The 21,992-nt window shown below is 44.5% G+C and overlaps 1 protein-coding gene across 1 annotated transcript in view; it reads right to left on the bottom strand.

The window, feature by feature from the left end:
• The window catches only part of LOC119174091 (stimulator of interferon genes protein), an 85,224-nt gene extending 72,454 nt beyond the window's left edge, over positions 1-12,770 (bottom strand). Inside the window, exons 1-4 of the mRNA XM_037424892.2 lie at positions 12,617-12,770; positions 10,360-10,503; positions 3,054-3,247; positions 67-162 (exon numbers count right to left, since the gene is read on the bottom strand). Of these exons, the coding sequence (XP_037280789.2) occupies positions 67-162; positions 3,054-3,247; positions 10,360-10,489 (420 nt within the window). The 5' untranslated portion in view covers positions 10,490-10,503; positions 12,617-12,770. The remainder of the gene's footprint in view (positions 1-66; positions 163-3,053; positions 3,248-10,359; positions 10,504-12,616) is intronic.
• Between the last annotated feature and the right edge of the window lie 9,222 nt (positions 12,771-21,992).

Genomic DNA, 21,992 nt, shown 5'->3' with positions numbered 1-21,992 from the left:
TCTTTCCTACTAACGACAATAATACGCTTCCATCAGGCAACGACTTGAACTTTGGGAAGCACTTACCCAGACGCAGAGCATAGTGACAAAGGCCACCAGGAAATGCACATGGCCCTGTCTCTTGAGTGTGGCCCACAGCTCGAAGGGATGTTCATGAACAGTCTATGACGAAAAAGGTGGGAGATATAGCCCCAACCGTGAGGCCCATTTGCATGCTGCAGGAATATTTTTGGGCACTTCTCTCCAACCTCAACACAAGAACAGAGCCTGTTCTTTCATTTTTCAATAGCACGTGACTGTTGCTTGCAGACTTATCTGTGCATATATTATCTGGCTTCTACAGAATATCTTTTTGACAATTCAAGGACTGTTCAGTGATTCTGAGAGACAAAATTCAAAGAGGGGCAAGAGAGACCTTATTCATGCACTTTTAATTAGTATATTGTGAATACTCCAATTGCTTTCTTCTTTGCTGCAATTTCCCTCTCTGGACAAAGAAAACACAGCGGCGACCAAAGTAAAAATATATTCTTAAAAAGACATTTCAACTGGCATATGAGAGCCTTGTTCACAACCTAAAAATGTCTATTTAAGAGTATAATGTCACTTTAGTGGGCGCTGTGTTTCCTTCCACCCCGTCTTTACCTGGCCAGCTGGGTGTCCGCGAGCTCTCAATTTTCCTCTCTATGATCACTACCTTACTCCCATTTTCTTGTTCTTTGGCTGTCTGTCAAAGTTAATGTTTGGGTCAATTAACAGAGATATTATAACCTGCCGGTATCAGCTCTTTCAGACAGTTCCACATTCTTTTTTTTTTCTTTTTGCTTCTAGCATTTCAAGCTTGCAAAACATAGCACTCCTCTAGTTAATGGTTTAAATAATTCCTTCCATATTTTTCCATTCCTCTAAATAATTGCCACCGACTCGGGCAAGATCTTGGCAGTTACTTTGGCGATCCAACACACCTTGTGCTTCCCCGCGAAAACATACTACATCATTCTATTCTCTTACGCACATCCAAAGTTGCTTCACACAACAGCCACATCATACACCTGCTCTGGACTCCTGGTCATGCCTCACTGTCGGGTAATGAACGCGCTCTGGCAGCGGCTCGAGAACTCACCCTCCAACCGGCCCCGCTTAGTGAGGTGGCCAATGCAGAGCCAGGTTTTCCACTTCTCACATATCACAAGGTCACACAAAATTACAAATGCCAACGACAGCAATACTAGGTTCCACCATACTCCTTCACATGCGAGGAGGCTGTCGCACTTCGCCAACTGCAGACCCGAACTTTCCCGAATTTCCACTTTATGTATAAAATATACCCGACTCGTTATACTGATGCCTGTCCAGGCTGTGGCGCTATCCCCACAGCTCTTCACGTTACCGTAGAGTGCTCCGCCCCCTAGTTCTCTCCCCTCCTTCGAATCCTTCGGTCCACCCGTCCCCAGAGCAGTGGGAAGGCACCCTTCGCGATGGTGCCCCCGAGGTCTGCCACGCCCTCATTTTTATTCTTAGGGCCTGAGCTGTCGGAGAGGTTACCATAGGTGTCCTGAAATAGAAACCCTCCTCGTTTTCTTTGAATTTGTGCAATAAATTTTTTAATCATCTAAATAATTGCATAAATGCCTTGCCTCCTGCCTTGAAAGCTTCATTTTTGTTATTTGATGATTTTCACATTGAGCAATCAAGCAGCTCACCACCAATGTCCTTTGTAGCATTAGAGACAACAGTTAGAAACAGTTGTTAATCAGTACACGTGTTGTTAAGTCTTCTTTGTGTTTTTTTGTATTTTGTGCTGTTTGAAAATGAACCTGAACTAACCAGCCTAACAGCCCATTTCGAAGCATATTTAGACATGATAGCTATCTGAAAATGAAAAGACAATATTTGAAAATAATAAGAGCGGTGCTGCTTCCAGATCTTACATTCAAAAGGAAGATAAAGAAAAATACCAACTGACTGTATATGAATTAAAGAAACTATTCAGTTGTAAGAACTCTTTTTAAATCTGCCGAAGTGGCATTGGTCCCAATGCTAATGCATTTCAGTTTAGCTTATTTAGTGCTGAGTAGATTTCAGATCTACGCACATATTTGGAACACTATATCTAATGCCTCCCATATCATATTTTGATTAGAAGTTGTCTGAAAGACTTGTTACAAACAGCACTTTACGTTTTGAGAACTGCCACCTGTAGCTTTTGCATTGGGACATATGCAAGAATGTTTACAAAAGAGACTGTAGCAAGCATCCTACATCAGGAAGAAGAAGAAAACAAGGAGGGCAAAGTAACTCTTCTCAAGGCAGCACCACGAATTCCAGCTAAAGAAGCACCAATGTACTTCGAGAAAGTGGAGTTCTTTGTTGCCCCTGTAGAGTGTTGTGCCTAAGGTTTATGAGAGCTTGGATGCAGTGGCTCAATTCATGACCACTGGAGTCATGTATGCACATCTACAGCAAAGCATTACTTCATTCAGCAGTAATATTTTCTTGCAGAAATGTTTTGAAAAAGACAAGCGCACTTGCCGAAACTTCGGCTCTGTTTACGAATTTCTTATTGCAAGTATCTTTCTTTCTGTTTTTGCCTTTCTTTTAAGTTGTGCATGGCTACATGAGTTGGTTCGTCTAATGCCAATTTGTTGATACGTGATCTGTAGTCACTTTGAATATAGTCACTTTAATGTGTAAGGCATGATATCGACGTTGGGCATAGAAAGATATAAACAAAGCACCTTGAGTTATGTTTTTCATCCACTTCAATTTTTTTATTTGTGTCATATTTCCTACACATTTGAGAACTACAAATATTGTCTTCTATGCCTTCCTTGGATTCATTTATTGGTCTGCTTCATAGGCTGTGTCAAACAATAAAACAAGCTCTTGACCCACTCTCCTTTTGCAAAACTACAAGACAAGGTATTTCTAAGGTGACCAATGCAAACTTGCAGCACACCCTTGCTATACAGCTTTAATGTATAAATTATGTCATAGTACAAATGTACAGATTGTATTGGATCAAACTGATTGCTTCAGCCCATGGAACTCACCAGAAAAGAGAGGCTGAAGCACGTTAGGATCACCAGCCATGATGTCCTTGGCAATCGGAAGCATTCGACTGCTGTGTTCAGGATACCACCAGCGCATTTCACTTGCAGCCGTTGCAGCTCACAGAGCAGGTAGCAGCACTGACGACCTGCCATAACCAGCAGCACAGTCATGGCAGCTGCAGCCACCTGCACTCCTGCAGTCCCACCAGCGCAGCTCATTTTACAAGTACAACTACTCAGGCGAGTAACAAAATACCAGCCACAGAAAAGATCACTTACCCTGCGGCTAACTAGTATTGTCATCATTAAAAAGATTTTACCAGTATAGCCACAACAGCTATATATGAACAGAAATTTCCTATACAGTTAACCTATGGCAACTATACTCATCCTATATAATCTTGTTGCAAATCCTGACCCATGCTACACAGATGTGTCCATATTGCCACAGGCGTTTATTGTCTCAGATGTATTCATGTTTCAGCCACAGAAACTTAGCAATGCTAGGCATAGACCATGCTGCAATATTTGGGAAGCTTCATGATTTCACTACTCGATTTCACTACGATTTCTTTACCTTCAAATACAGTCAGAGCACTCACAAACCACCTCTTGAAATGTGCCGACAGAATGAGTAGAGAAAGAAGAAGAAGGCTTTTCCCTTTGAGTCTTCTTAGGTGAATGCATAAGAGAACCTGCAAGATGTTTTATTCGTTGCTGTGAGAGACCTGAGTCATGAAGCATGGTATAAAAGAACATGAGGTCGTGTCTTTGAGGGGCGAAGCCCTTTAGGTCTCAGCGTATCGGCTTGCATCAGCCGTCGTCTGCAGCTGCTGCTGCTTTCGTGATGGTCAACTTACTTGAGTGCAAGCGAGACACTGCCTTCTCTCGCCAAGAGAAAGTTCACTCTCTCTCACCACTACTTTAGCGCTTGCCGCATGCTAAGAGAGAGCGAATGGCGTGGATTGACTATAGAAACACTTCCTCACTCGCGAGAGACAATGCGCTGCACAACCATTCATGGGTCACCCTGTATATATAGGCCCTGGATCTTGTCCTGCGGCGTAGTACTGGTTGGAGATTTCCCTTGTGCACAATAACTTGAAGCCAATTGCATTATTCACCCTCCCCATATTTCTTGTTAGTGGAGCTGAAATGTGCTTCCCTACATGCTTTGTTGCTTATGCTCAGCTTGCGTGGCGGGCAAACTCAACGCGGTGGATGTTTGAACTGTCTCCGTCGGCGAGCAGAGCTAATAAGCAACAGCGTGCGGTAGGCTGGGCGCAAAGGGTTTTTTTTAGAATGCCATAGGTACCAGTGTGCTGAAGCTCACAGATTTGCTGGTGCTGTGCCTTTGTTCCACAATGATCAAATACGATGGCAGTTTGCACATTCAGAAAAAAGACATGCATTGACTTGCGCAACGCATCTGTGTTGAGCGACCTTCTTCTGGCACATTACGATGGGGTTCTTGAACAGAAGCCTGAACTTTTCAACTCGTAATCCAGGATTCAGCATCTTTTGGTCTCGGTTTTAAGGCATAACCCTCACTCAAGAGCATAAAGTTTACACAATAACGTAGACAGAAAACTGTCCCTGCGATCAATGTACTACAATGGGAATGATGGGAAGTACAAGCTGCAGATCACATAGGATTAACTTGCGAACTGTCTATGAAGCTTCTTTTACAGTCCCAGTATCGTTTCCATGCAGCGTGAGTAGTGGGGTGCAGTGCAGAGCATTCAAGCAGGGTCTTCATCGCTCAAAGGGGCTGACGACCGCTAGGTTTCTTCATTTACTGCAACATTGCTGCTTTACAAGTCATATATGACAGTTTTAGCAAAGCACCGTCGATTCATCACTGCACATTTATGCAGTGTCCCAGTGAAGATCCGAAGCCAGTACTTCCCATCATTGCCATGATCTGAAAAGTATTCTGCATGTACTCTTATTGCCATGAGGGTACAAGTGCTGCTGAAGGAGCCTGCCTATATAGAATCCCTTCTAAGTATTACAGTATGAAACTGTATGCCCAGGAGCAACTAAATTGCTGAAAAGAAATTACCCTTTCTTGAAAAGCAAATCTATTTCAGCCGACACCATACCTGCTAGTTGTATTCACCAGGATCAATGAAGCCTTTGCAATATTCACAAAACATCGGAATATTGCGAAGTGTCTTATAGCTCGCAGTGTCCAGAAATGCCGTAGTTCGCACCTGCCACCACCTGGCCATAAGGAGTTATCTGTCACAAGTTCAGCAGCTGAAGGAGAGCAACTACCCTGTATATCTGCAATCACACTTGATGGGTCAAGAGTTCAGTATACAAGAAAATGCATCTGGCTGAGCCTTCAAAAGTCTAAGATGATGGTGACCTCTTATGTGCATTGGGTGCGCTGTAATAAGAACACAGCACGGCAGGCAGGGGCTCACATTGTTTTTCAACCCCAACAAACTGAGCCCCCTATGCAAATAGGTGAACGAGAACAACCCAGCCAACAAGGGTCAAGAAGCCCGGCACAAACTATGTCTTATGCAGGAGTGAAGTTCCGCATGAAATCTTGACCTCGCACGCCATTTTCCATATCGGGCAGATGGCCTGTTGCCTCAATGACCACATGCATGAGTAATAAAAGCAACCTGAAAATGAAGGACAGCAGCGATTCGATTACCCACTGCAGCTAAATGTGCCTGCTTTCTTGCCAATTTTTATGAGTCCCAGGTTTTATGCTAGATACAAAGAGTATACTGCTGAAAGTTTTCGAAGTGTTTCCAATAAAATGTTGACATAGGATCATGATGTAGGATAGAAACACTTTAGGTGGGGACACTTCTTGGCTTTTTTACGAGACGCACGTCCATTGGACCACTGCTGGCAGCGCATCTATCGGCAAGTCAGTGCAACTTAAAAAAAAAAAAAAGTTTCACACGCCGTTGCTATAACAATCGGTGAGGCTGGTGGCAATGCTGGTGTTCCGAAAGCATCGTGTTTTTTGCTAAAAAAAAACAAGTCATTCGGCCGATTCAGTGGCTATCATGCCTTTGGCACGTTTCATGGAGTAACAAGTGGCATTTCATCATTCCTATTTTATTTTGCAAAACGAACTTGTGATGTGGTGAGCAGCCATGAATGAAATCTGCTGAAAGAAGAAGTCCACAGAGTGAGTGAATATGGGAAGAAAGTGCTTCGTTAGTGGTTGCGGGCCAGGTTATCCTACGTGCCAAGAAAAAGTAATATTATCCAATGTTCCTTCTGATCCGGAATGTCTAAAAGCATGCACTCAAGCTGTTTACAGGAAGGACCGTCCGTTCAGCACTAAGGTTGCAGTCTTCACAGATGAGATGATTCATTGTGATTGTTAATGAATAAATTTCACTGCACAAACATTTGTTTTATATTATGCAACACAATGGTACGTTGCAATAAATAGTGTTTTTTTCTGTTACAGGCGTAGTGAGCTTTTTTTTTTTTTCACTGTATTACGCTGTGCATTCACTGCTTTATGTGAGCATGTTTCCAGTGGCATTCTTAAAAGGGTCTGCTAATTGTTCATTGCAAAAAAATAAATAAAAAGATGCTGTAATCCTCTTCCCGTGCAAGGTGAGAAGAAATGGTGAAATCAGCGATATCAGGGTCCCCGGTAAACATGTCTCTCAGCAGGTAATCACACAGTCGTGGACTTTTCGCCATTGTAAAGGATGAGACTCAGAGACAACACCTGTTCGCCGGGCCGATGTTCTTCATCTGACCACGTTCTCTTTTTCCTCTAGCCGGGTATGCGCCCGAGCCTGAGCACTGCTTTTGTCATCATTACACTCAGCCACAATGTGCACATGCAGTCCTGCCAATCTTGCCCTTCCCTGGCACAGGTCTTGTCTTCGATGGTGGAAACATTCATAGGACCTAGGCCCCGAACCAACATAGATAGAACTAATGCCTCTGGTGAACGGCATTGGCTGCGTCACAGAGGACGGTCATGGCCACGGTGCGTCTTGCGTTGAGACTAAGGCGATGATGGCTCTGGTGAACGCCATTGACTTTGTCGTGCCAGTCGTTGCGTCTTGCTTTGAAAGTCGGGCGACAATGGTTCTGGTGGACGCCATTGATAGCAATGGTCGTAGTCGGCCCGCAGGTCCTGAGCCCTGAGTTGTCAATACCTTTTCTGGTGGGCGGTATTGGCTGTGTCTGTGGGGTCCCTCTCGTGGACGCCATGACTCACTTTGTGGGGCTGTCGAACACTCTGGAGGGCGACAATAGCTATCTCGTCGCGATTGCAGCACGCTTAGCAGGCAATTCAGTTGGCACAGTTTGGGGCACTGGTCTTCATTGCCGTCGGCGTTCTGAACAGCCTGCGATGCCCGGTTATCGTGCTTTGACGCAAGAGCCTCTGTGCTGCCATCTCTGCCTCTTTTTGTTGTGCGGCCACAACGAATTAGGAAGTTCCATGGTGGTTGTGTGCCACGGCCTCCTTAGAGGTTAACACCACCATAGCTGCACATCACGCTGCGGACACCAGGGGCATACGAAGGCGTCACCTTGCTGCTCTGTGCGAGCTGGTCGCCGTCTGGTCGATCCACGTCTGATTCTTCCTTGACGCAGACTGCCTCCTGGTGATCCGCACGGCATTCAGATGGTTTCGAAATCATATTGCATTGCCCGTGATCCCGAATAGGGCTGTACGCCGGAAGGCTGGAAGTTCTAATTTTGACTTCACCTGCTTGTGGCGCATCGCTACCATCAGCCAAGGCGTGGTGGGCAGATATGGATAAAACAGGCATATCGTCCATTAATCTGTCTTTGGCAGGCATGGACTGATTAAGTGAAGCACTCGCACACTCGGCCAATGACTTCTCTGTAGTAGGCGAATCCCCCACTAGCTGATCACTGAGTCTGCTCTCCTCACTGGTATCACTGGGAACTGTTAGTATCGTAGACCGGTAGAGTGTGTCATGTCGTGACCTATTCGGCAGGACAGGGATAAACGACTCCACGTGCCCAGGAAGTGTCGGGTTTGAAGGCCGCAATGCCAATTGCTGAGGCTCGAGAATGGTCTTGTTGCCTGTTGCCTGTGGTCTTGCTGCGCCCTTGTAATGAATGAGACTCAGAGACAACGCCCGTTCGCTAGGCCGGTGTTCTTTATCTGACCTCATTCTCTTTTTCCTCTAGCCGGGTATACGCCCGTGCCTGAGCACTGCTTTTGTCATCATTACACCATATTCTTATTGTTAGAGCCGTGAAAATAGAATTTGGTGCATCACCAAATGGTATCTATGTAATGTACGCTAACAAGGTGGTCAAGGTATCTAAATGGCTTCTTTTCTTCTTATGAGCAATCAAGCAGTTTTGTTCAAGTTCTGCTTTCCTGGTTATCAAAAGCATGTGCATCCCCCACGCCATTCGCGCCCTTTCCAGATCCAGCTTGCCAACGAGTGCCCCACCTACCATCATCGAGTGCACAAAAAACTAGCGCATTTAAATAAATAACCGCTTCATACAAAATTTTGGAAAGCATGTCAGTTATGTGCGTATCTGTTATGCCTCAAGAAGTATTAAGTTCACAAAATGTGTGAGAACAACTTTAAATATCCCCATGCATTCCATAAAGGGCATGTAAACCGTGCTCTCCACGTGACTCAAGTCCCCATCATGCTTGTAGACAGCAGTAATCAATTTTTGCTCTTGAATTTTAAATTTACTTTCAAACTTCCATTTTAAATTTCACTTTCAATTCAAATTTCCTGGGAAGGACCGCTTGCTATAGCAACACCTCTTTCTGTCTTCGAGTTGCATCAGCTCGCTGATAGGTGTATATACGCACTGCTGGCAGCGGTCCGACAAACGCGCGCTGTTACTTTATCTGGTCAATCGCGTCTCGGGAGTGCCCCACCTAAGTTGTTTGTATCTTACACTGTGCACAGAATGTATACTAGCAACTTCAATAATTATAACTAACAAGAAGTGTAGCTATCTCTACCCCTAATTTTTTCTGACTAAACAAGTTCTGTAACTTGATGCACGTGTCACTAGAAGTCTCGATATAATTTCCCCTACCCTGTGTATGCCCTTACACGTTATTGTCACGGGCTCGTGACGTTGATTAAAGGATTAGACTGAATGTTCAGATGAAACTGTTTATTTGGTTGAACTTGTGGCTGGTGAACGAAAGTCAGAATACAGCGATACACACTGGTACTGATAGCGGTGAACGGAGCGTCAGCCGTCGGTCAACTGACAAGCGGTGATGAGCATTGGTATTGATACATGTGCCGCCAAAACATCAGCGTTATCATTCTCGGCCACGTATATTCCAGAACAATCTGTAGTGTTCGTATTGTGCGCGTAAGCACATCGGAAGATTCTAAGATTATCTCAGTGGTTCGCAGTCTATCGGTACGGTTTGTGCAAGGCAGCCGTTTAACGTGTAATGGGGCGATAACAAAACTTGACAAAGGAGTGTACCTTGACAATTAGTGTGTTTTTACAATAAACCAAAGCAGTTAGCAGTTGGCAGTAGTGCTTTGTGTACTAGTACATGTTTTATTTAGTGCTGTTTTGAACTGTGAACACATACCAACTTGCTCGCATTCAGACACTATCACGTTAGGAAACCCCAATTCTTCATCAGAGAGAAGTTGAATAAAACTTGCAAGAGTGGCAGGTGCACCTTGAAGACTCTCAAGGAACATGTCAGGTATATAAAACCAAAGCTCTTACACACATAAAGCATTTCTAAAACATTCCATGTGCAATAAGAAGAGAAAAGTGCACTCAAGTTTGCACGTGACATACAATACTCATAAACTGAAAAGTAACATCAAAACCTTTAGTATAACAGCTGGAATGCGCAGTTTCGAGATGATTGAATCATGCTGCTAAGTCAACGTTGGCTCTGATATTCGAGTCCCAATTGCACAGATTTGATATAGAGTGAAGATTATGGAAATAAAAGTATGTTTATTACCCCATAGCTGCCATGCTTCAACTTAGGAGAATTTTCATGCTTTAAGTGGTCCTTGAAGGTAGTACAATAGTGCTATGTACCAGTGACATCCCGATGACGAGGACATGAATGCAAATATTGTGTGTGCTGTAACATATGCATTTATTATGCTGCTTCACTGTGCAGCGATGCACTCCATGCACCAACAGTGGTGCCATATGAGCATGGCTCTTTCATGGAAGCTTTCATCACATGCCAGTTCTCTTTTGCCACCCAAAGGTAACACTATGAATTTAGCTCATCATTACAGTGCAATATGGGCCACAGGCACATGTCAACAATGAGCACATCAAGTGCTATGCTTACCAATCTCCTTTGATGGCTTCGTGAAAATGAGCACTAGCAGGAAAATGATGAATAGGCAGACGAAGAAGGCATGTGGCCGTGCTGGCGCCACGCCAGCATCATGGCGCCCGTTTCGAGCGCCATCAGCCATGCAACTGCCGCAGGCTGAAAAAACGAAAAACGGTGAATAAGATAAGCATGTGCAGCTACAGAAAAATAAAAGAAGCATAATTAGCAATGTTGTATCATCTAGATTATCGAAAGACATAGCAGCATCAGAATATGTTCACTATTCTGCTTGTCAATTCAGTTATGTTAAAATCCTCTTCAGCAGGCATGATGAAAAATTGCAACGCAGGGCATGTCCTTGGAGCCACTGTTGTTTAAACAAGAGGACTTTTCTTTGTCTTGGCAGTAGCATGGGCATGAATAAGAGAAGCCCTCTAGTCAAAACGCTGATTTAGCAAAACTCCTAGCAGAACGATTTTGTATTCCAACAAGCCTCGGTGTTCCCCTGAACTTTTTTTTTTACCATTATCTGAGGTCTTCTTTAAGAGTTGAGGTATAAGTAATGACCATGTAAATGATAAGATTGGTACGATGGGTGCTCTTTGCAGACTAAGCATAGTAAGAGACTACGAGGGTTAGGAGCCTCTAGGCTGCATCATGGGGGGCATATCGTTCTCACGGAGGATCAACACGCATATTTATATATACTTGCTCTTCCATATTCCTTTCTTTGTCTGTGTGTGTGTGTTTGTGTGTGTGTATATATATATATATATATATATATATATATATATATATATATACCGTATATATATATTTGCACAACAGCCGTGCAAATGCCGCAGTTATTGTCATCCTGTGACTTCATTCTCCATGAGACCACAGTGCCAAACTCTCTTACTTGTCACGGCCCCATTATCTCAATTTTAAAAGTATGAGAGGAAAAGAAGCGAGCATAAGGGCATAAACAGTCCCCTGTGAAATAGCTGCTAGACAGTTCGTTGGCGGTGGATGACATTTTAACCACACCAGGGAGAAGGAGGTGGTGCCATACGTCAGCTTTTCATATCAAAAAAGAAGATGAGTTTTGCATTAGTCAAACATCGATATCTTGACATGAAAAAGAAGTAATCCTAATCAGTAGCATGTTTGTTTGAATTGAATTTTGTCGTGCCTGCACAGTTACTCGCAATTTAAAATTGTTAATGACGTCAACGTGGTCCCTCGCTGACTTTTCTGCGTATGTTCATCTTATGATCAGATAATTTGTATATTTCAATAAATTTTCAGTTGAGAGTCGGAGCTTGCTTGTGTTCCTTCTCTTTGTATCGTGAGTTTGTGCGCTGTTACCGCCCATAACCCCATATTTAACAGATACGCATGAAGTCAGCACATATGTTTCATCACCGATTCAGAAATGAAAGTAAATGCCAGGTAGACATTCTTCTCTCCTTGCAGGTAGACTGCCAGGAGAGAAGAATGCAGTCTCCCTTCAAACAGTGACGAATTACTGTTGCTGTTTGGAGGGAGATGACAAAGATGGACAAGAGAGGGAAGTAACAAAACGAGTCTCGTTTTTAACAAACAGCACTTTCTTTATATAGTCTGTGTAAGGCTCTTCTAAAAGTGACCTGCCTCATATTGTCCCACTTCAGTTCAAGTAGCACCTGTACTCTCGTCGTCCTGCACCCGCCGCTTTCCTACCATTTCTGTATACACTCTTTTTTCTGATGTAGGGCTGGTCATTCTGCGGCTGGTTTGGAGAGAAGGGCGAGCTAAGGTGCCCCTGCCAAATTGATTCGTTCGGCCGCCAACAGGAGGCTGCCCATGCGCAGTGTCGCAATACCAAGAAAAAAAAAAGATGATCAGAGGAGGGGGGGGGGGGGGGGGGGTCCTCCAAATAGGTAGGGTTCTGTGGGTAGTCGAGGCTGCAGCAGCCAATCGTCAATTCTCCAATCGTGAATTCATCTGTACACCTACAAATAGCTATCATTCCACCTTAGCCACACTGAAGCACTCGATCGTTTGTTGCAACCTGTCGCCAGTATTGCTGAAGAGCACATATTAGTCAAGGTCATCTCGAAGCGTCAGGTTACTAAAATTTCTGGCCGTTACGCGTTATTTCTAGTTTTTCGCAGTGTATCAGTCTTTTTATGGGCGGTGCGGCGAAGGGAGTGAGACCTGGGACAAAGTCCAAACAATGTATACCGTTGCAACGCATGTAATTATGAAACAGGGGTAGTGACCACGCCACAATAAACCTACTTACACCACACCTGCTTGTCAAGACAAGGCGCTGGTAGCGCGGCTCCGACTTTTAGCCAGGCCGAAGAGCACGTATGCTCGAATGCATGTTTTGTTTTAACTACTGGCAGCCACCCAGAAACGCTCAAGTTCAATCTTTCCCTACTTAGGGAGAAAAATGAACGTCGGCGCCAGCGCTGTAATATTTTCAAGCACATGCACTAGATCTGGTTGATCTACCGACCTCTTAGTGTGTTATTGCAAGAACGCCTCAATAAGGTAATATTTTAATTTACTGTATTGTTAAAGTGGTTAGTCTGTGTTTCGCGCGTATCTTGCAACGATGCATCAAGCGGCTAGGACCTAGGGACAAAAAGAAGTCGCCTAAAGATATTTCAGCACACAGGGGCCGCAAGGGTGGCCGCGCGATGTTCAAAGCGGTGACTTGCCCGCCCGCGCGTCCTTCAACTTGTCTGCGTCGGTGCCGCCAAGGCACGACACAACAGAACCAATAATAGAGTGTGCGGAAAACATCAGGGACGATAAGGGAACAAACACTGGTGCAGACTATAAACGTAACCACCGTGGCTTGGATCGAAGCCACTTACGTATTTTGTTTTGGGGACGACCAGTAACTTACGGTTGCTTCCAGAAACCACACAGGTTGTTTTCTTTATACATGCCAGGAACACTCTCGCTTGGAAAGAGAGAGAAAACATCATTAAAAACAGGCAATCACGGGAGGCGTTGCCTATCGCACCCTATAGCAGCCAGCCGGAATCCACTGAGACACGGCAGCGACAAGGGCTTGACTGGTGATGTCTTTGAACATACCTTAACTCAGCGCACGACTACGTGGCCACAAGAGAACAAGGGACAGACCGCTGTGCGTAGTCGTGTGCTAAGTCAAAGTGAGTGCGTACCGTCCTTCGTTGCTCTCCTGCTTTTTGTCGCAATAAAAAGCGTACCAAGTGAAGTGTGTAACCTTGCAACGGTTTCTCTGCAAAGTGCGCACAAATTTTTAAAACAGAATTTTTCTGTCCACGTTATGTCTCCTTCCATCGGTTGGATGAATGCCCAGAACACTGGTCGGTGCCAGTGAAAGCAGAAAACTGAAACTGCGTGTGGTTTTAACAAGTTTGATGATTAATACAACAAATATCTTAGTGGTCGTTTTAGGCACACACACTCTTGTTGTTCTCATGAGCGGCGGTGGACGCCGTGGTTGTGTTTCTCCGCCGTTTGCAGGCAGGCATGCAGGCAAGCGAACACGCTGCTGGCAGTACAGTGGATGGATTGATATGGCTGAACCCTTCATATCGGGCAGTTGCTAACGCCACCAAGCCGTAATACTTAGTGAACCGAAATGTAGATTTATCTTTTTTCCTCTGAATAGTGAGGTTGAGGGCTTGTAGTTTGCATTGAAGGGTTTAATTTTCACTCGTGCCTTGACTTTAGCCACCAATCAGATAACCTCCTTCTAGTTAATTCTACAAGCTTAAAGTCTATTATGCCCTCCCTCTCTCTAAACACCAGTGCTTTGAAAAACTCTGCGCCATCATACTGAACTATAGGGTGAAGCCATTTACAGAACATTATCAAGTGTTCGGCAGTTTCCCCCTCCTCTCCACACGCACTGCATACCGTGACTACCCCTTCGTAATTGGCCCGATATGCCTTGGTTCGCAATACTCCTGTCCTGGCCTCAAACAGCAGAGAACTACCCCGAGTATTATCATAGATCCTTTCCTTGGCAATTTCCTGCTTAAAAGTTCGATAGATCTCTAGTACGGACTTTTTAATCATGCGAATTCCCCACATATCGGTCTCAGCTTCCTTCACCTTCTTCTTAACCGATAGTTATTTTTGGTTTGGCCCCCTGCTGTTTTCGAAGTATTTACCCATCAATTTTCTAGTTCGCTTCCTCCATTTTGTATTGACATTCCTTATGTACAAATAGCTGAATACCTTCCTAGCCCAACGCTCCTCCCCCAATTCTCTCAATCGCTTTTCAAATTTTATCTAGCTGCTAGCTTCTCTGCCTTCAAATGATGTTCATCCCATATCACCTTGTACCTCCTGATTTGGTGCATTCCCGTGAGCTCCTAAGGCAAGCCTACCTATTCCACGTTGCTTAATTTCTAATCTTGCTCGAACTTCTGATCTCATGCACAAGACCGCATTGCCGAACTTCAGACCAGGAACCATGACCCCTTTCCATATTCCTCTCACAACGTCATACCTATTGTAATTCCACAGTGCCCTGTTTTTCATCACTGCTGCATTCCTGTTACCTTTAGTCGTCACATATATTTCGTGTTCCCTTAGGTACTCGGTCCCATTGCTCATTCATACGCCCAGATATTTGTATTTATCCGTTATCTGTAGCGTGACCTCCTGTACTCTAAGCTCACTACCTTCATTTTCATTAAAGATCATGACTGCTGATTTTTCCTTATTGAATCTGAAATCTAACCTATCTCCCTCATTACCGCAGATGTCCTTCAATCTCTGCAAATCATCCTTTTTGTCGGTCATTAGCACTATATCATCTGCGTACATCAATGCTGGTAGTGCCTGTTCAATGAGTTTTCCTAATTTGACGAAAGAGAGGTTGAAGCCAAGTCCACTTCCCTCTAGTTTGGCTTCTAATCCATGTAGGTACATCATGAATAACCAGGGTGACAGAAGACACCCCTGCTTAAGCCCCCGTTTTACCTCTGCGGGCTTGCATACCTCTTTTTTTTTTCACTTTATAACTGCCTTGTTACCTTTATAGATATCCTTTAAAATATTAGTGACTCCATCTCCCACACCTAGTGTGTCCAGTATTCCCCACAAGTCCTCTTGAACCACGCTATCGTATGCTCCCTTGATATCCAAAAATGCTAGCCACAGGGGCCTGTGTTCCTTTTCTGCTATTTCGATGCACTGCGTCAGTGAGAACAGATTATCTTCCAACCTCCTTTGTTCCCGAAACCCATTTGGTAGTTCCCCCAGCACCCCCTCAACCTCCATCCATGCCTGCAGTCTTTCCTTTATAACCTGCATCGCCAACCTGTAGACCACTGATGTCACTGTTATAGGACGGTCGTTGTTTATGTCAGCTTTGTCCCCCTTTCCTTTATATATCATGCACATATATTTAAGTTTCCATCCATCTGGGACTTCACCATCGATTATTATTTTGCTTACTGCCTCTCTTAAAGTGTGCTTAGACTTCATACTCAATGTCTTGACCAGCATAATTGGAATGCCATCTGGGCCAGTTGATGTACTACTAGAGACCCTCTTCTCAGTCCTTTCCCACTCTAGTTAGGAAAATGGAGACATTGCGCCACTTCATCCATCCTTGTCTATTGTGGTGCATAAGGCACTTCTTTGTTGAAAATTTTCTGTCACCCTTCTTCTTATATATTCAATAGCTTCGTCATCTTTTAGCCTGTAGCACCTCGAGCTGTATTTATAAACCTCTACTCTAGGCACGTCTCATTTCTTAGGGAGTTTAGATGGTTCAAGAATTTCGCAGCTGCCTTTCTATCCTTTTTATGTACTTCTGCCAGCCACTGAGCCCCCTTTCTTCTAATCTTTTCATTGATCAGAAGGGATGCTTTCCTTCTACAGCTTAGAAACAATTCTCATTTTCTTTCAACATCATATGTTGGTTCACCCCGGTGCTTAGCTTGTCTGTGTTTCCTAGAGGTTTCCTGACGTTTTGATATGACTCTCTTCAACTTCCTCATCCCACCAACTCTAGGGTCTGTGTCTCCTTTTCTGGGGTGACTTGTCACGTGCCTTAGCAAACTCTAGCTCAAACGGTCTAATTGGATTCATGTAAGAGGCTTCCCGACGTTTTGATATGGCTCTCTTCAACCTCCTGATCCCACCAACTCTTGTGTCTGTGTCTCCTTTTACGGGGTGACCTGTCACGTGCTTTAGCAAGCTCTAGCTCAAACACTCTAATTAGATTCGTGTAAGAGGCTTCCTGACGTTTTGCTTTGGCTCTCTTCAATTTCCTAATCCCACCAACTCTTGCGTCTGTGTCTCCTTTTCCGGGGTGACTTGTCACGTGCCTTAGCAAGCTCTAGCTCAAACAGTCTAATTGGATTCATGTAAGAGGCTTCCCGACGTTTTGATATGGCTCTCTTCAACCACCTGATCCCACCAACTCTTGTGTCTGTGTCTCCTTTTCCGGGGTGACTTGTCACGTGCCTTAGCAAGCTCTAGCTCAGTCTAATTGTATTCGTCTATGTCCACACTGTCTTATTAACCTCAGAAATTACCTTCTCAATTTGTTCAGTAGCAATTTCTATTTGCCTTTCTGAATAAAAAATTTCCTGTAGTAGCTCATCTTGTCTCCTTCCCACTTTCATTGCTCTTCCAAAACTTAGCTTGATACGTTTGCGATCACTACCCAGACTTCTGGAGCCACATTCATCTAGGTGCATTCCCCTGAGTCTATCATACATCCTATGTGACATCAGTGCGTAATTTATTGTCGACTGCAGCCTTCCTACCTCCCATGTTATTCGCCCTTCACACTTCTCAGTACTGTTGCAAATGGTCAAATCATGCCTTTCACATATATCCATGATTATTTTGCCTGTTGGGTCGGTATACCCATCTATATCTTCTATGTGTGCATTCATATCTCCTAGTACAAATATCTCGCACTCTCCTCCTAATTTCTCAATGTCATTGATTATATACTCTACCATTGCCTGGTTTTCCTCTCTGGCCTTTCCTCCCAGTAAACAAGTACACCAAATCGAGGAGTGTCATTTGCCCTGCCACTTTCCCTTTGAGCCATAAATGTTCCTTGCACTCCTGTTTGACCATTTGCCAGTCTGTATTTTTATAAATAGATGCCCCAATACCACCCCCATTTCTGCAGCCTTCTGTTCTATTAGAATATTCCCACGCATAGCCCGGATTGTTAGGAGGTTGTTACATGTCTCTAAGATGTGTTTCTACAAAACGGTATACCATCGGCCTCTCTTCTCTTAGAATCTGTTCTATCTCTTCCCACTTCAACCTGTTCCTGCCACCACGCATGTTAATATACCCTATGTCTAAATTGGCACGTGTACTAGTACTGGCAGCGACACCGGGCGCCTATTTGAGCACGCGAGGAAAAAAAGCAGAAATTGTTGTCTGGCGCAACCTAAAGCTGCCTCAAGTGCATAAAATACAATTTCAAGTTAAGCGTGTTTGTTTTTAAGCAAAATAAGCATACCTGCGAGGATTTCTTGTCATACCAATAGATTGTCAAGATTGACCACATTCGCTGTTGGGTGACGCTAGGGATCACTGTTTATCGACTTTCAACATTTAGTAAAATTTATAATTCCTTGTTTCTGTCCCGAAAGCATGCTCGTTGCCGCCGATGTGATGAACTATCCTTTCATTTGCGCCACAACCAGAACATTTTTTCCGAGCGGTAGACAGTCCCTTTAAGTTAAAATATACATATTCAAGTACTGTCACTATCTGGCCCAGCTTTCAGCCTTTCTACAGACAATGTCTTGCTGTACATTGGTGTCTGGACGGTGGAGCAGGGCCTCCCAGGGTTTTGCAGAGTGTGAACTAGCGTTCTGACTCAGACATGCCCACACCATGCATGTGGACCAAATTGACACCTTATCACAAAATTTGCACTGTGACCGGAAACCTTCTGGGTGCCACTTGCTTTAAAGTACAGGGTTGGGGAGCATCCCCGTCTGTAACTTTCTCCACATAACTTCGTCTTTTTGGTCTGACGCTGCCGGGTATATTTGTCGAATAAGTCGGTAATGTGTTATATCATGGCTGAGGAAAGACACGAATGCAGGAACCAATATGCAATTACATTATTTTTCGAAACGACAGAGATGATGTGGTCACGTCATCCGGTGGTGTTGCATAATAGTTAATCAAGGAATAGCCTGTACACATTACCCCTTCAGACATCCCTGGAGGCAATAGCTGTTCAAGCTGTCACCTTCAACAAATTGGTAACAATTTGCAGTATTTACATACCTCCACACCACCAACTGAATAAACACGAATTTCAGTCGCTGATTGATAAACTTTCAGAACCGTATCTCATCCTAGGGGACTTTAATGCTCATAGTAGCCTATGGGGTGACTCTGGCTGCGATGCTTGAGGCTGCCTTATTGAACAGTTCCTTTTCTCTTCTGGTACGTGTCTCCTCAATCGAAAAGAGTCAACATACTATAGCTTTGATAATAATATGTTTTCATCGATAGACCTCCGCATTGTCTCTCCAGCACTCCTACGGATACTCACATAGGAAGTCATAAATAATCCTTCCGGCAGTGACCATTTTCTTATAATTTTGAGTACACTAACATAATCTGAATATCCGTCACACGTTCCAAAATCGCTCATAGAAAAAGCCAACCGGGGCCAGTTTTTAAAGATAGCTAGCTTCAGTTGGACTTACATTAGCGGTTCTAGCATATATGCACCTGCAGAGTACTTTACTCTGCGGCTGCATTTCCGATGGAACCGGTAATGTTGTAGGCCCGTGTGCTCAGATTTGGGTGCATGTTAAAGAATCCCAGGTGGTCAAAATTTCCGGAGCCCTCCACTATGGTGTCTCTCATAATCATATGGTGGTTTTGGGACGTTGAACCCCACATATCAACCAGAGTACTTTACTGCTTTTTTTTTATTGAAGCTGCGGCTAAGTGCATTCCACAAACATCTGGACTACCCAGAAAACGACGCGTCCCTTGGTGAAACAGTGAGTGTCCCAATGTGCGCAAACAACAAAACAATGCATGGAAGCGTCTTCGAGACTCCCCAACAAGCGCGAACCTTGTCAATTTTAAAACATCAAGTCACAAGGCTGGAGAACGTGGCGACAGGCCAGAAGGAAGAGATGGCAGCAGTTTCTATCTGGCAACAACTCATATACACATGAGGCAAGAGTCTGGCGCACGGTCAGTAGGGTAGTAGGACAAGAAGCACATCCTCTTTCTCTAGTAAACACAGAAGGCAACGGTTTGGAAGACCAAGCGAACTCCCTCGGTGCGCACTTCGAGCAGGTCTCCAGCTCAACCCATTACAATCCAGCGTTTCAACGCTACATAGCAAGAACAGAAAAAAATTAGATCGGAAATCCATAAATACTGACACATACAATGATGCTTTCATATTAGCAGAGCTAGAAGCATCGCTTAATTGCTATAGCAGGACCGCCCCAGGCTCCGACTGTATAGTGTACGAAATGCTGAAACGTCTGCCCCCGAAACCCAAAAAAAACCCTCATTTCCTTGTATAATGCTGTTTGGTTTTCCGGGGACATCCCTTTTGCCTTGAAAGAAGCCATCATTACTCCTATCGTTAAACAGGGTAAGGACCCATCTTCAGCATCAAGTTACAGGCCCATAGCATATACGAGTTGACTGTGCAAGGTCCTTGAGAAAATGATAAACAGGCGACTGATGCACCTCCTTGAAACAAATAGCCTGCTTGACCCATGCCAGTGCGGGTTTCGAGAGGCTGAGTCAACTACTGACTTAGCCTAATCGAGGCGCCAATTCGTAATGCTTTTATTCAAAATTCTTTTCGTCGGTGTTACTCAATATGGAGAAGGCCTATGACACTACGTAGCACTTTGGCATACTGCGAGACCATACTCCGAGATTTTTTTTCTCTTGCCACCCCGTGGGAGGAGGTACACGTACAACGAAAACGCAAGCTTAGACTTTCTTTTTTTCGTAGGGAAGTGTTCGTTGTACGCCGTGTTTTACAATTATCGAGTAGGACAATTTATAAGGACAATTGGTGTCAAAAAGACATGGTTAAAAAGGCTGCAAAATGTTCAGGATGTGGAGTGGTTTTGAAAATGGATCCAAGTGCAGACGCGAATGTACAGGAGGCTGACGAAAAGCTTAGGCAATGTGAGCTCGAGGAAAAAATGGAGAAAATGATGTGTCCCAGAGTGAACTGCTGATGAGAATCACCGAGCTGGAGACTGCGTTGGTGACAGAGCAAGAGAAAACGAAGACTATGGGGAAAAGGCTCAAGTTCACCGAGGAGCCATCAGCGAAAGTGCACAAAAGAGTCGCCGACGGAGAGAACGGTAAGGAACTGGCAACCAGAACGGGGGAGAAGAAAGAGCAAGCAAGTTCGAAAAAAAACATGTTCAGCCGGTTCAATGGTCTCAAGACCCAGCTTCAGCGAAGTAGTGGTGGAGCTGGGAGGGGATAAAACAGCCGGCGTCACAGGTGCAAGTAACCCCCAGGTGCAGAACGCTCCAGCTGAAAAGTCACAGCACGTGATAATCACTGGGGACTCGAATTTAAATCGATGCGCCGAAGCAATCAAAGTGGGTGTAAGAGGTCAGAAGAGGGTTGCAGTAGTGACGTTCCCAGTACGCAAGCTGGAAGCAGTCATGAGGCAAGTGATCGAAAAACTCAAAACTACAGCTGACGGACGAAACCTCGTGATAATTTCAGGCGGTTCAAACGATGTTCTAAATGAAGATACGGCCGGACTAGCGACCACACTGGCGAAAGGGGTCGATGACATGCGCGCCATTTCTACTCAGGTACAGGTAGTGATATGCACGATACCGGAGGTACCGGTGCGTGGCGGCAACCTGCAAAGAGCGGTTGTCAACGCAAACCAAGAGTAATGGCGGATGAGTCGAGAGAAAGGTTTTCAGGTGGTGGAAATAAACAGAGAGGTGCATAGGTGGGGTGTTTTTCAACGAGACAGAATTAACTTCGATGGGCAGCTAGGTCATGAGGTGGGTTGGCAACTTGCAAGACGCGCAGTAGCTTTTTTTTGTGGGGGGGGGGGGGACACGGGGCCATTCGGGGTGCAGGATAGCTATTATTGAGGAAAACAACCAGGGGGACTCTTTGACAGGTGGTATAGACTGATACAATTCCAAAGTGGCACCGATATTTAAGACACGTAGAGTCCGTGGCAGAAATCGACGTAGCCACGAGGGCCGAGCCAATTCACACGTAGGGTATACTAACATACAGGGTGGCAGGATTAGGCTGAAGTGGGAAGAGATAGAAGAACAGATAAGGGAGGAGAGGCCAATGGTATATGGTTTTGTAGAAACACATCTTAGGGACATGGAACAACCGCCTAACAATCCGGACGACACGTGGGAATATTCTAATAAAACAGAAGCCAGCAGAAAGGGTGGTGGTATTGGGGCATTCATTCATAAAAGTACAGACTGGCAAAGGGTCAAGCAGGAGTGCAAGGAACATTAATGGCTAAAATAGAAAGTGGCAGGACAAATGACACTCCTGGGTTTTGTATACTTGTGGACAGAGGCAAGTCAGAGAAGAAAATCAACAAATGGTGCAGTGCATAGGAAATGACATTTACGAACTTGGAGAAAAGGGCGAAGTAATTACGTTAGGAG

This window comes from Rhipicephalus microplus, chromosome 5 (assembly GCF_043290135.1).
Source record: "Rhipicephalus microplus isolate Deutch F79 chromosome 5, USDA_Rmic, whole genome shotgun sequence".
In the NCBI taxonomy this organism is placed as follows: Eukaryota; Metazoa; Arthropoda; class Arachnida; order Ixodida; family Ixodidae; genus Rhipicephalus; species Rhipicephalus microplus.
This window is presented reverse-complemented; position numbering and strand designations above follow the sequence as displayed.